The sequence below is a fragment of the Lissotriton helveticus genome, chromosome 4_1, assembly GCF_964261635.1.
Source record: "Lissotriton helveticus chromosome 4_1, aLisHel1.1, whole genome shotgun sequence".
Classification (NCBI taxonomy): domain Eukaryota; kingdom Metazoa; phylum Chordata; class Amphibia; order Caudata; family Salamandridae; genus Lissotriton; species Lissotriton helveticus.
The window spans coordinates 9,222,081-9,236,773 of NC_136063.1; the positions used below are offsets into that span (position 1 = coordinate 9,222,081).

General features: G+C 43.5%; 1 protein-coding gene across 1 annotated transcript; it reads left to right on the plus strand.

Annotated features, from left to right (window-relative positions):
• Positions 1 to 1,720: 1,720 nt before the first annotated feature.
• On the plus strand, positions 1,721 to 14,302 carry LOC144826875 (phytanoyl-CoA dioxygenase, peroxisomal-like). The gene is made up of 6 exons (XM_078685334.1): positions 1,721 to 1,850; positions 4,836 to 5,052; positions 5,837 to 5,928; positions 7,451 to 7,590; positions 10,620 to 10,724; positions 14,195 to 14,302. The coding sequence occupies exons 1-6, from the start codon at positions 1,721 to 1,723 to the stop codon at positions 14,300 to 14,302; spliced, it is 792 nt and encodes a 263-aa protein (XP_078541460.1).
• The last annotated feature ends 391 nt before the right edge of the window (positions 14,303 to 14,693 follow it).

Sequence of the window (14,693 nt, forward strand, 5' to 3'; positions counted from 1 at the left end):
TGACCTGCACGATTTGCGAGAGGTGCCTCTCAAGAGGGAGCTACACAAAGTATTCATACGGCACTGCTAGCTTGTACAAGCATCTGTGCACTCTCCATCCTCGCAATCTTGCTTGGGAGGAAATGGGACAAGCTGCTCAAAATCCAGCACCAGCTGTGGCAAGCACATCAGATAGATAGATAGCTAGATAGATAGCTAGATAGATAGATAGATAGATAGATAGATAGATAGATAGATAGATAGATAGATAGATAGATAGATAGATAGATAGATAGATAGATAGATAACACAATAGAACACTTCTATGGCAGAGGAACAAACAATATTGTGGTCAGGTGGCAAAATATTGCCCTAAATATGATCCACTGTAGCAATAGGCAGAACGATGGAGCAAGCAGTCACTCGTCTATTCAAAACATTAGTTTGACTCTTTACTATGTGAGATAATGGACACTTTCTAAAGTTTATTTGGGCACACGTGCACCTACGGTTGAACACGTGGTTTATCAGTTTCACTGGGATCCAGTTTTAATCGAAAAAGTGAGTGGAGACCCCTCTGATGCAAATAGAAAGCGACTGGGAAGTTAAGAATGGGATGAGGGGTCCTCTTTTGATGTCTTTGGAAGTCAAACGTTTTTTGATGTCACTGGGCCCATCTTTAGTAATCTCTTGTATTGCCTAAGTCAATGCAAGGGCTTAAGTCACATTCATGAACTGGTGTAGTAGGTAGTTTGCATCGTTTTTGGTGACTTGCGTGGTGGAAGTGCTGGGCTGGCTCGTGTGACGCAGTGAGTAACGCATGTAAGGTGGCTATTCCCATCCAAATTCCAATGCAACAGTGATGCAGCGGGATTTACCAAGATATTGCCGCGTGACGCATCTCTCGCCCTTGTGTTAGGCACCATATAGTGAATCTGTGACGAATGAAAGTAACATAATGAAGTAATGTAAAAAGTAAATGTAAATTGATACTTGTATAGCGCACTACTCACCCGCAAGGGTCTCAAGGCGCTTGTACGAATACCGCTGTGGAACCCATCCTGGCTTTCCCTGTGAGGCACCCCCAAGGTGGAGGCCAGGCATCCTTAGCGTTGTGGGGGCCGTTGTGGAGATTAAGCAAGCTATTGCCCAGAGTTGCCGAGTGGGACTCCATGATTGGAATAGGCACCGAGGCGAGAATTATCAGGTCCGAGGAATTTTGAGCCCAAGACCCGCCGAGGCAGGAATTGAACCCTAGTCTCGGGCTAGACCTCTGCATCAGGGTCTGCCGCTCTAACCATTGAGCCACACTTCTCCACAAGTGAGCAACACTTTCTCACAAAATGCTTTGCAATGCATCTCTGCCTGAAGCTCGTTCAATCTGGCCCTGGGTATTTTGATGTATCAACTTCCATGTGAACTCCTGTGTGAGGCAAATGATCTCTTGTGGTGGGCATTGTTTAAATCAATCAAAACCTGGCACAGACTTCTAAAGCAGGCGTGGGAAATTCCTCTGCTGTCATGCACATGATTACTGTGATAAGTCACCTGTTGAACCTTAATATAGAAAGGAACTCACTGACTTTGCTTTCTAGGTATGGTGGGGCCTGAGACACCAGAGATACATCAATAACTGAGGCAGAAGATTCAGAGGCATCCACAGCTGGCAGAGGACCAAAAACTACCAACAGCCAGAGCAAGAGAAATTCACCTCACAGAAGCACTAGTTTCTAAGCTCACCATGGTCACCGAGGCTGTGCAGATGAAGACATTCTACACTGCCAATGGCTTCCTGAGCGGAATACCCGTGCTGGCCAGCAGGGGGCTGGAGGCTGCCAGGATGTCATTCAAAAAGTTGGAGGAGGAGTTTGGTAAGTGTAAAGGGCTGCACATCTTTTTGTACAAATCAGTCACTTATGAGTGTAACACCCAGACCTTAATAAAGTCATGTACTCTTGTGGATGCAAAAGATCCCTCAGTGTTGCCGTATTCACAAGAGCAGGTGTAATGTGCGGGAAACATCCTTTACAACGCAACTTTTATCACGCAGTGCCTTTACGACGCAACTTTTACAACACAAACCATTACAATGCATTGCGCTGGGGGGCGCTCTAGGATAGGGAATAGGTTTAATTTACTATCCAACACCTTCCCTACTATCCATGGGGATTGGAGTTGGAATAGTAAATTAAACTATTCACTATCCAGCCCCCCAAAGCAGTATGCGTTGTAATGGTATGCGTTGTAAAACTTGCGATGTAAAAGCATGCGTGGTAAAAGCATGCGTTGTAATGTCGTACATCCGTAATGTGCATTCCAACTGGGGATGGTGTTGCAAACTCCAATGACATAGTATAAGAAAACAAGGGTACCCCATAAAGCGAACCTGGGGTTGTAATGTATTTACAGAAAGCAATGGTTCAATGGTGGTCTAGTTAGGTCTTGAAAAATGAGAGGAATAACTTAAATTTGATATTAAATCAGTATGGGAGCAGAACATGTATGGCAGCATGTGAAATTTTAATCATCTCATATTTACAATATGTATATATACGTTCAGGTGCTCACATCAGTGGTGGAGTGCATATCGTGACTTGAGTGAAACAGTGAAATTAGATGAAATACCACAAATACAACAAGGGGTAATCCACAGGAGTATATACAATGGGGGAGATTTCCCTTGGGGGGGGTCAACAACATTTCGATCTTTTGTTTAGTCAAGATCAACATCAGGACGGGGTAAGCATCCTGAAACTGGACTAAGTTAGCACAAAATAAATTAGCACTTAGCCCTAATAAATTCATTCTTTCCATAGTGAATTGGTGCTCCCAGTGGCATGATTGGTGTAATCTACGTGCACATTGTTCACATATTTACATGGCAACGGTGTTTTGGGGCGCGCAGGGTGCTTTCTTGAGGCTAGGTACTATGATCCGAGGAGCGGGCCTTTTTAAATTCCATAGACTTTGTAAAACGTACTCTTTTGAGAGCCATGTAATGGGGAGTGTAGGAGACACTCAGTTTGGATAAGTCGCTGCTGCTGCTTTTCTTTGGTACTGTCAGACCTATAGTCAGTCATATTGGTCTCCCGAATCGTGCTTACTGAACTAACGTGAAAGGAGGGAATTTCTTACATGTAGAAGGGTTCAATTTGGGTCTTAAAATACAAAATGCAAATGCAAAATACGGGGATGGGGCTAGGGAATTAACTGCAGTAGTAGAAAAGTCAAAGTTATATACAACATACAGTACAGTACCAAAATCAGCGAGCAACAGATCAGCAATGAAGCAAGGGGATCAATTGATACATGGAGAGGGCCAAGCAATACAGGAGATTATGCACAGAAACATAGGCCATGAAAAGGCAGAGTGCACAATAAAGGAGACTTATTGGTGGAATTCGCTCATTAGGAAGGTTTTCTCCTCATTTTTGTAGCGCAACAAAGTTAGAATTCTTCTGTTGGAGGGAGGCAGCGAGTTCCAGATTCTTGGTGTGGCCCCGGAGAACACTTGGTTATGTGTTTTTACATTGCTGAAGCAGGGTGGCTGAGCACACGGTCTCTAGCGCAACAGGAGTTTCTGGATCTCCCAGATTTCACAATTGTCCGGGCGAGATACTTCAGGGCGTTCGTGTACAAGGCTTTGTGAGTGATGCAGGCCAGCTCCAGCTGGATTCTGCCTTCAAGAGGAAGCCAGTTCAAGGCCTTCAGATGTGGGGAAATGTGGGCAAATGTTATTGAGCCATTTAACCGCATGCGTGCGGCGGCTTTTCCCGCTGTGTGCGGCATTTTTTAAATTACCGTGATATCAGCACACGGCAGGTAACGCTGATGACGAGCTGAGCTCGTCACCAGCATGGAAGGGGTTAAGAGTCTGGCTGCTGCACTGAGGCAAGCAATCTCATCTAAGCCTCCCACTCACCCCCATTTTAATCTGTTCTGAACCAGGCCCACCAGTGCTCAGTGTTTACAACCTTAGTCTTGGAGTGCTGTCAGCATTAACAGTGTCTACAAAAGCTTCTTGGAGAGAAGTCTGAGCTTTATCAAATACCCAAGACACTGGAGTTATGCGGAAAAGGAGGGCCAACTCATGAAAGATGAGCAGAAAACATTTGACAAGGATCTACCGCAGCTCAGCATTATATGGCTGCGTGGTTTAGTAACTTTTGATACATTTGAGGTGGAACTTATTTTTCTGTTAAAATCTTCAAAGTATGCAACAGATCATGGATTCGGTGGCAAATGCAACAATCTCATCATTATTATGCTGAGGCCACTGAATCACATAACTGCAGTGTCCCTAAAATCCATAAAACAGGAATATTTATTGCAGCGGTAAGAGTATTTCTGCCATCAGCAGCTGGATTTGAATACATGCTGTCGCAACATTCACCTTTTTGTACATTTCAAACCTAACCTGTGTGTGTGTGAAATATGCAAAATCATTTTGTCACTAAAAAGTACCCGGTTCCCTCCAACACTTAGGTAATTCTTTAAACACCAAATTTATGTCTTGCTAAATAATTCGGTTCTTAAAAAACAAACTGTTAGTCAGAGAAAACAAACAATTACAAAAAATGTTTCTCTAAAATAGAAATTCTCAATTGTAAATGTATTAGTTATGCTCCCCATATCAGATGTTTTCAAACTAAAATTTCCAGCTCAATTCACAATTTATATAGATAGGAAAAAATAACATTTACCCTTTCTTTCTTAGAATGGGTGGCAACCCTAGCAGACATGGCCACACGCATCGGGTGACCCTATGGGGTGGATCACTTGCCTGAACCTCCCCTTAGCACAGGCTGCTGTGCTAGTTGTTTACTCAATGAATGTTTCTTCCCTGTGTTACACAGGTAAGGGGCACACCCAGTACAGCCTTCATAATATCCACCAAGCCTACCCTTGGGTGATGGACCTGGCCGCCCATCCGGACATACTGAAAGTCATCACTGCTGTGCTCGGACCAGACATAATCCTGATGGAAACCCGGTTCATCTGTAAATACCCCTCCTGCGACATTCCACACAAAGACGACGCAGTGCCCTATGTGCCCTGGCACCAGGACATCAAGTAAGCCAACGCGCAAGCGCACCGACCCTCATAATTTTGGGGCCAAAGAGGAGCTAAACCAGAGGTCTGTAAAATTGCGACAGTGCGTGTCTCATTGGTTCCTATTTATCCTTTTGAAATTTCATGAAACTTTGTACGTTTAGAATTTTATTGTTTTCTGTAAAGTAAGGGCCACTAGCTCCTAAAAATTATTGGAAGGAAATTTCCAAAAAGTTGAGTTATAACTTATTTCTTTCACAAAACTGATTGTTTGCTGACTATGGGCCCGATTCACAGAACTAACTTAAGACAAAATCCTAAACGTAATACTTTTGGTATTCACATAAGTTAGGATTTTGTCTTAAGTTTGTCTTAAGACAGACTTAAGACAGACTTAAGTTAGGATTTTGTCTTAAGTCTGTCTTAAGTCTGTCTTAAGACAAACTTAAGACAAAATAATAACTTCTGTGAATACCAAAAGTGGAAAGTTTAGGATTTTGTCTTAAGTTAGTTCTGTGAATCGGGCCCATTATGTCTCACAGTTAATAAATCAAATGAATTTTGTTACTATTTTAAAAGAAACAAAATTATGTATAGTATACTTTTATGATTTTTATTAATCGAATAAAGTGGTTTCTGATTCTGATTCTAATAAATCACTCATTGTGAGTGCCTGAAATCATTATTACAAGCGTTATGTGAGGGGCATTATTAGCTAAACTGCTTTGACAATATCAAACCTGACCGAGGATGTATTGGTGTTCAGTTAATGTATTAGAGCTGTCTTTCTGTTTACACTTGACAGGTATTGGGGTTTCGAAGGTGGGCCGGTGGTCTCAGTGTGGCTCGCTCTGGATAACGTAGACACAGAAAATGGTGTCCTTCAGGTTATTCCAGGTATGGATGTATGTCTATGTGCATGGCATCAGGCAGAGAGCCTGGGGCAACCCGAGAAGGAGAGAACTCCCTTACTTTTAGCAAAGAGCTCTGGTATCATAAAGACCAACATGGCGGAGGTTATGAAATATTGACTTCCCTCAGTGTGGAGAGAAGGTTAAGGTTGGACACCAGTAGGACAGTTGCATCAGTTGAAAGTTGATCAGGGTCTCAGACCGGACATATAGAATAAGCTTAACTTCCTAATGTTCTGCAATGAATCTATTCGCTGTGATGCCACCTGGACTCAAATAGCTTACCAAGAATGGGTATGTGGGAGCCAACACAACAAGGGCCAGATGTAGCTCACCAATTACCGTTCGGTAACGCCGATTTCGGCCGTTACCGACCGGTAATTGGGAATTGACATGTAGGGGGCCATTGATTTACAGAATCGGTAATTTTACTGATTCGGTAAATATACAGAGTAGTTAAAATTCCGAATCGGTAAAATTACCGATTCTGTAAATCAATATGTAGGTGCCACAGGCCCGTAGCGAATCGTTATTTACCATGGAATACTATTCCATGGTAAATAATGAATTACAGTGTGCATGCACATCTGTGCATGTACACCTGTGCCATGTGACACACAGACATGCCCTAAAGGCTTGTATGTGTGTCACATGGCACACAAGCCAGAAACAGGGGTGCAACAGGGTGTCAAAGTGACACACTGTCCCCCTTCTAAAATCGGTAATTTTACCAATTCGGTAATTACCGAATCGGTATTTCCCATTGATTCCTATGGGCTTCAAAGCCCATAGGAATCAATGGGAAGTACCGATTCGGTACCGAATCTTACAGATTCGGAAATTGGAATTAAAAAATTACCTACATCTGCATCAGCAGACCTTGGCCCCGATGTAGGTAAATCCAATTTACCGATTCATAAATACCGAATCGGTGAAATTCGGTATTTATGAGTCAGTAAATTGGATTTACCTACATCGGGGCCAAGGTCTGCTGATGTACAAGGTCACATCAGCAGACCTTGTATGAGACAGGCTTCCCCGTAGCTCTCATCATAGACAACAATTTCTCTAGTTCCAAGAGCACCCAAAAAAAACACTTCCTACAAACCTTCTGTTGGTCATTTTCTTGAGTGCCACCCATCCATTCACCAATCTCAACCATGACCACTCCTCAGTGATCCTTCTCATGCTGAGCATCCATGCCCTGAGGGGCTCCTGATTCCACGTGGCTACTTTATAAGTCCTACGCAAGACCACACAATTGCTTCCCTCTAATTATTACGAAGTTCCCAGAATCATGAGAGTGATGGGTGATGTGGCGGAAGAGAAAAGAGGAGCCGGCATGTGATGGTCACCAGGTGGAGGGTTGTGGAACAGGCAGGACACAGATGTTCATGGGCTGCCCGTTCATGCTGAAATATTTGTTGCTGGGGTCCATAGGTAGGCTGGACAGCGGTCAGCATCAGGAAACGGTGACTATGTTTACACTCAATCTGTGTCCTGTGTAGGAAGCCACAAGCGGGGTATCCTGGAACACCAAAAAGCCATCAACCCAGGAAACATGCTAACTGGTAATCAAGAGATTTCCCAGCATCTTGTGGATGCAGACAATGCGGTGGAGTGTCCTCTCCAAGCTGGGCAGATGTCGGTAAGGGCACCTTGCGCTTTAATTTTCCTGTATATGATATTTTAACTGATTGATCAACTGACTCACTGTAGGCGTACCCTAACAGAGCCTCTTGGGATTGGTGACCTAGGGAGAGTTGCCTAGAAAACATGACCCTTGAGCAGGTGTCTGAAGAATGCAGTTGCAGGAACTGTCTGAACATTGCAAGGAAGGACAGTTAAGGCAAGACATCCTACATGGAGAAATATGTTTCTCTTTGATGTGGTGAAACTCGATTCCTAAGAGTGCGCATCTGAGAATGCCTGGCCTTCCACGGTGAAAGACTTACCAGTCATTCATGATTTAAAGAAAATTATGGGGCATATTATCAACAACAAGCGATATTATTCGCTTAATGGGCTCAGTGATATTTTTTTATCGCCTTGCATCCCTGGATTTTATCGCAGAGATAACGTGCTATTAGCAACTTTCATCTCTAAAGCGATAAAATATCTGGCGATAGCAGCGAAATGCGTGAATATCGCTGGGAATCCAGCGATATTCAGGCATCATCACTAATGAAGACTTAACCTGAATATCCTCCTCCCATTGGATATAATGGCAAAAAACTGGTCTGAGCAGGCGTTCGTTTTCAGCGATATTCGCGCTTAGCGTGAATTTTTTTGTCGCTACGCCTGCATTGATAATAGGCGATAGCGATGTTAGCGACTGCTTTCAGTCGCTAACAGGTTGGGTACGCCCACTTTGCATGTCATTAGTGATAAATATCGCTGACATGCAAAGCGGGCCCGAAACCACTCGCTACGGCCTCAAAGCTGTCGCTAACTGATGTTAGCAACAGCTTGCTAATAGGGCGATGAAATTACCGCCGCTTTGCGGCCAAAAATGGCCGCAAAAGTGGTGATAATTTCATATCGCCTGCCTTGATAATATGCCCCTATGTTTTTGATTGAAAACCAGTGAAGAAGTTGTGAGCATCTTAAATGGATCTTTCCCCTTTAAACTATGCACCATGTGAACGACACATATTGCATCAGCTGTATCGGTGTACTGTCCAGGCATACACCTTTCATCACCTGTGGTATAAGTATGGCAAATTTAGGGAGTTAACCATGCACCTTGGATCATCTTTGGTCTGTGTATGGCACATTTAGAGAGATCAGTATACAACTTGCATCACCTGTAGTTATGTGTGGCAGACTCAGATAAATCAGCTCACACATTGCATTACCTATACTCTATGTATAGTATACACAAATTAAAACTGTCCCGCTTGCAACTGACCACTGCTCCTACAATGTCGGCCCAATGTGTCAAGGAGGACAAGGACATGGCGTTTTACCAGACTGTACTCCTGCGTATGATTGAATAACATTAGTAGACTATGTGATACCTCAAAGTAACTGGTCTGTGACCCAGCAGTTACTACCCCTTTATTTTAGAAAAGTTAAAATTGGCATTAGATCATTTTCGTTCTATGCAATCAAATTCTTAACACATCTTCATATTAAGTCCAGAATGTTTATGCTATAAATCCAAGTAAATTCCACTTAGAGTTCCAGCAAGCCCAATACTATAAAAAGTCCTTCAGATGCAGTATTGACGTTTGCTTGGCCCATGACCTAATGAGACTGTAACTTACACTGGCCCATTTTGTCAACACAACATCCTGCATAGACCATGCAGTGGTGACATCACAACTAGACACTGACAAGAGACATAAGAAGACATGACAACAACTATCTATTCCATAGAGAAACATAGAGGGTTGTTTGCTTTTTTTGTCGTATTTTGTTCCTGTTCAAATGGTACTCTCACTAATATACATTTCACCACAACTGTTATTTCAATATCTTCTAAAATCAGGAAAGGTTGTGAGGCACTTACCATATCAAATTTGGGAGTTCATATTAATTCATATTTCCTGGACAATTAATTATTCTTTTAAAATACACTTTGCAACGCAAACAGCCTTCCAACACATTGTAAATGTAAATGTCATGGTACTTATAGAGCGCACTGTCACCAGACGGTCACCTTGCGGTATCGCCTATGCGGTTTCCTGGCGCTGATACTCATACCGCTGTGGAACCCTTCCTGGCTTTCCCTGTGAGGCGTCCACTCCTGGGCACCCCCAGGGTGAAGCCAGGCATCCTTAGCGCTGTTGGGGCCGGTGTGGAGGCTAAGCAAGCTTTTGCCCAGAGTTGCAGCGTGGGACCCGTGATTAGAATAGGCACCGAGGCGAGAATTAACAGGTCTGAGGAAATTGAGCCCGAGACCCCGCCGAGGCGGGAATAGAACCCTGGTCCCTGGGCAGAATTCTGCATCAGGGTCTGCCGCTCTAACCATTGAGCCACACTCCTCCACATTCTTTGCATGATTTCTCACTTCCCAAGGGCAAAGATAATATGCAGTGAATAATAACACAAGTGACATGCACATTTCAAAATGCTTTTAGATTTGTGCCAAATGTCTTGATTGACAATTCTACTGCAAGGACAAACTGGTATGTGACATCTCCTGAGGTATCAAGACACTATCTCTAAAAAAGTACATTCAAAATGTTTCTATTTTGGCCATCAAGAAATTAATCAAATTCAAGAAACACCAGAAATCCGGACATTTCTTAGTTTGTAATACCCCGTTGCTGTGTTTACATGCACTTTGGATGCTCATTGATTTAAACAATATACTAATTTTTTTAACACAAAAAATACTTTTGTTCACAGGATCTCTTGAGAGAGGGCGTTCATTACATTTTGCGAGTATCAGTAGTATTAGTCTGCCATTTTCCCAGGGAGGTTCTAATGGAGCAATTGTCTAGCTACAATCTGAACCTTTATGTACTAATAATCACTCATTATAAAAGCAGAAACTATGAAAAACTACACATTGACCGGAAGCATGACCAACAAGCCCCAGTGGTCTTTCCATGTTGCTTTCTGCTGCAATGTGGCACACTCTTCCTCATCCACTGCTCCATTTTCTTATAAACCTCCAATATTCCCATCTTCTGCTAAATATTTAATATCCCCATCTTGTTCTTCCAGATCCATGATGTGCTGACAATCCATGCGAGCGAGCCAAACATTTCCCACAGGAGAAGATGTGGATTTATGATCCGGTATATTCCCACTAGAGCCTATCCAGTGAAGGTGAGCAGAGTCCAGGGATATCAGGATTGGACAGACTATCAATCAGTTCAGTTTACCAGAAATTAAACATAGAGGGCCCTATTATGATGCCGGTCTGAGTTGCCTCTGACCCACACTGTCTAAGTGTGGGAACCAACCGACCTTTGGTCAGTGGTTCTGAACGCTGGATTACAATGTGGCCACACATGGTGCCATCGCAGGTGGATTACAATGTGGCCACACATGGTGCCATCGCAGCTGGATTACAATGTGGCCACACATGGTGTCATCACAGCTGGATTACAATGCGGCCACACATGGTGCCATCACAGCTGGATTACAATGCGGCCACACATGGTGCCATCGCAGGTGGATTACAATGTGGCCACACATGGTGCCATCGCAGCTGGATTACAATGCGGCCACACATGGTGCCATCGCAGCTGGATTACAATGTGGCCACACATGGTGCCATCGCAGCTGGATTACAATGCGGCCACACATGGTGCCATCACAGCTGGATTACAATGCGGCCACACATGGTTCCATCGCAGCTGGATTACAATGTGGCCACACATGGTGCCATCGCAGCTGGATTACAATGTGGCCACACATGGTGTCATCGCAGCTGGATTACAATGCGGCCACACATGGTGCTATTGCAGCTGGATTACAATGCGGCCACACATGGTGCCATCGCAGCTGGATTACAATGCGGCCACACATGATGCCGTCGCAAACTCCCATTTCTCTATGGGAGCTTGTGTGGTTGGGCAGAAACCGCCACCAGCACAAGATCCCATAAAGAAATGGGAGTTTGTGTAAATACATGCACCGTGTGACAGGGCTGGCCAACAACCGTAGGCCCCGGAGGGATGGGGCACTTCTAGGGCCCCCCAAAGTTGCTTTTCAACAGCCTTATCATGCTGGAAAGCCCAACCTGGAAAGGCTGTCATAAACCAACATCATAATCCCGACAGCGGCATCACCATCAGTAAGGGATTGCGATAGGTATCCAACTGGTCGACGGGCTCATTGAGCCCGTCGGAATACAGTTAGATTGACCGGACGGTTTACACTCTGACCACCAACATTGTAATTTGACAGTCAGACTGTAAGCGTTTGGTGTTGGTCGAAGACTTACTGACCGACATTGTAATGAGGTCCAGAATAGCTGAAACAATTTTCCAGGCCACTTTGAAAATTCAGACCTTTTACAGTTTCTAGCAATGTGGTAGTGTTTTTCTGAAAGTGAATATCTGTTGTCCTGGTACATTTTAGGACACTTTTAGAACAAATCAGTATAAATTCCTAATAGTTTCTGAAGCATTTATATGCAGATCCAGAGAAGGCCTTCAATTGTCTGTGAACTGTTAAATGCTTTTACTATAATAAAAAAACACAAATAGAAGGTAGTTTTGAATTCAATATACTAAAAATGGAGAACAATTGCTTAATAATTGGGGATACCAGTAGGTGTCCATGTATAAGCAGCAGAAGGGTCTAATACACCACATAGCTTCCTACAAAATAGAAGCTGTACCATTTGCGTAGCGCTGCACCATGCAGCAAGCTCAAAAGGGAACAAAATACAGCTTCAAATGAGGACGAACACATCATAGTGTAAGCAAATGTCTTGCATTTCTAACTTGTGTCAGGCAGTTTCTGGGTTTCTGTAAATTTGACATTTGGCATGTTTTGGAGACTAATCAGTGTTAGATGCTTGCAGAAATTAGTAAGCTTTGGAGGGCAATTGTTTATTGAGGTTAGGTATTTTTTAATGTACACTGCCTTATTATGGGTAATCAATTTTGGAGCTTAACTATTGTGAATATTAGTTCACTGTGCAGGTTAGTTTTTAAAGATGCTTGGCTGAAAGTAATAGAATATTACAGAGGTTTGTTAGATTTCGATGATAGATAACTCAGGAGAATAGTTGACTTTGAGCGTTAAGTAGGTGGGGAAATGGAAATTAGACAATTTTGGAAGTTGATTGATTTTAGGGTTCAGTAAATGTAAACCCATAAATAGTTTTTGAAAGTAGCACATTCGGATGTTAATTCAGAGGTTGAGTCATTTTACAGATTAGAAGGGCTTGTCTGTTAGATAGTTCGTGAGAGAAGGCAGTAGGTTTTTTTAAGACAGTCTAGGCCAGCCACATTTTAGGTAATCCAGGGCGCAACTGGCGGAGTGCAACTACGCGGAGGGCCACGGAGTTGGGGAAAAACTCTGTGGAACTCTGCTCCGATTCCCCTCCCGCCTCCACTCCCCCAAATAAAATAATAATTACAAAGTAATAAAAAATAAATAAAGTCACTTACCGGTACTGCGGCATCGCTCTGCTGCTCTCCTCCTTCTCGCTGTACATCTTGCGTGACCTGCGAATACGGGCGCATGCCCATTTCTCACAGGACGTCTTGTGAGAAATTTGTATGCGCATTTCTCACAAGATGTATGGCGAGGAGGAGGAGAGCAGCCCTTGGACGCTGCAATTCAGCTAAGTGACTTTATTTCTTTTACATTACCTTGTAAGTATTTTTTATGAGTGGGGTGGAGGCGGGGAGCCAATTTGAGGGGGGTGGCTGGCTAACTTCGCTCCGCTGCAGAGTCAGAGTTTTGCCCTTTACTCCACTTTCTCAGCGAGTGCGGAGTAGGGAAATCTACACACACTCTGCTGGAAAACCCTTAATTTTAGGACTGCTTGCCACAGAGCCTAATAAAGTGCCTTATTTATAGTTAGGCTGGTGGGCCAGCAAGTGCCTGTGGAGGTTGTGGCCAAGCGTCGGCTGCCCCAATTGTGTTTAACCACAAAATTCAAAGTTGTAGCTAAATTGCACAATGATGGTGGTTCTTAGTGGCTCCTGGGATGGTGTTTATGACGGTGGATCTTAGTGGAGCTTGGTTGAGTCCTGGAAAGGTGCTTATGATGGTGGATCTTAGTGGAGCGTGGTGGAGTCCTGGGAAGGTGTTTATGATGGTGGATCTTAGTGGAGCGTGGTGGAGTCCTGGGAAGGTGTTTATGATGGTGGATCTTAGTGGAGGGTGGTGGAGTCCTGGGAAGGTGTTTATGATGGTGGATCTTAGTGGAGCGTGGTGGAGTCCTGGGAAGGTGTTTATGATGGTGGTTCATCGTGGCTCCTGGGACGGTGTTTATGACGGTGGATCATAGTGAAGGTTAGTGACACCTACAAAGGTGGTTCTGATAGTGGATCTAAGTGGAGCTTTGCAGAAGCTCTGTTGTTTCAAATATAGGCTCTAAATGTGTCCAGTAAACCTCGAATAGAGTGAACAGGACATCTATCAATCTTTATTGGATGCTTTCTTCCCACCCACTTCTAAATGAGTCCTCCGAGTCTTGAATTTAAATTGTAAAGTGAAAGGTACCATGAGTGAATCACTAATCAACGATTAGTGTCCTGTGGGAATGACTCATATGTCTGCCAATGCTAAACCCTCATTTCCTGATGATGTTCTCTAATCTATGATTCAAGGATCCAGCACGCCCTCGCTCCTTTCCTGATACAGTCCTGGTGGCCGGAACAGATGAATACAAGCATTTTGAAGATCATCCACCCAGTTTCTTCTGCAAGGCTTGTTGAACCAACACCACTTCTGGCAGCCAAACATTGAGGGAAAAGCACTATCCTTCCTACTCAACATGGGGATTGATTATCGTAATTGATATTCGAGAGGAATAAATGATGGAGCAATGTTGCTAATTTCCACCGTTGTTAGAGGCACTGTAGATTGAACCTTTATGTAGATTGATTCATTAAGCAGTATATTAAAGGTGTATAATTCCAATGTATTATGAGTCCTTTTACATGTACTGCACCTAAAAATTCACTCAGCTTCACAAATTCATATACGTTCTGTTTGAAATGTAACCCAGCTGCTGAGAAATGCTATGCATTTGTGTCCTGGTACAGATAGCAACACCCATATCCCTCACCCATATGTTGCTGCTGTCAGAAAAGAACTACTGTGTCC

What these genes read in the sequence shown, in the direction of transcription:
- LOC144826875 (XM_078685334.1), top strand. Translation starts at nt 1,721, where the DNA reads ATGGTCACCGAGGCTGTGCAGATGAAGACATTCTACACTGCCAATGGC. An exon ending in AAAGTTGGAGGAGGAGTTTG is followed by an intron (nt 1,851 to 4,835) that starts GTAAGTGTAAAG and finishes TGTGTTACACAG; the next exon opens with GTAAGGGGCACACCCAGTAC. An exon ending in TGTCCTTCAGGTTATTCCAG is followed by an intron (nt 5,929 to 7,450) that starts GTATGGATGTAT and finishes TGTCCTGTGTAG; the next exon opens with GAAGCCACAAGCGGGGTATC.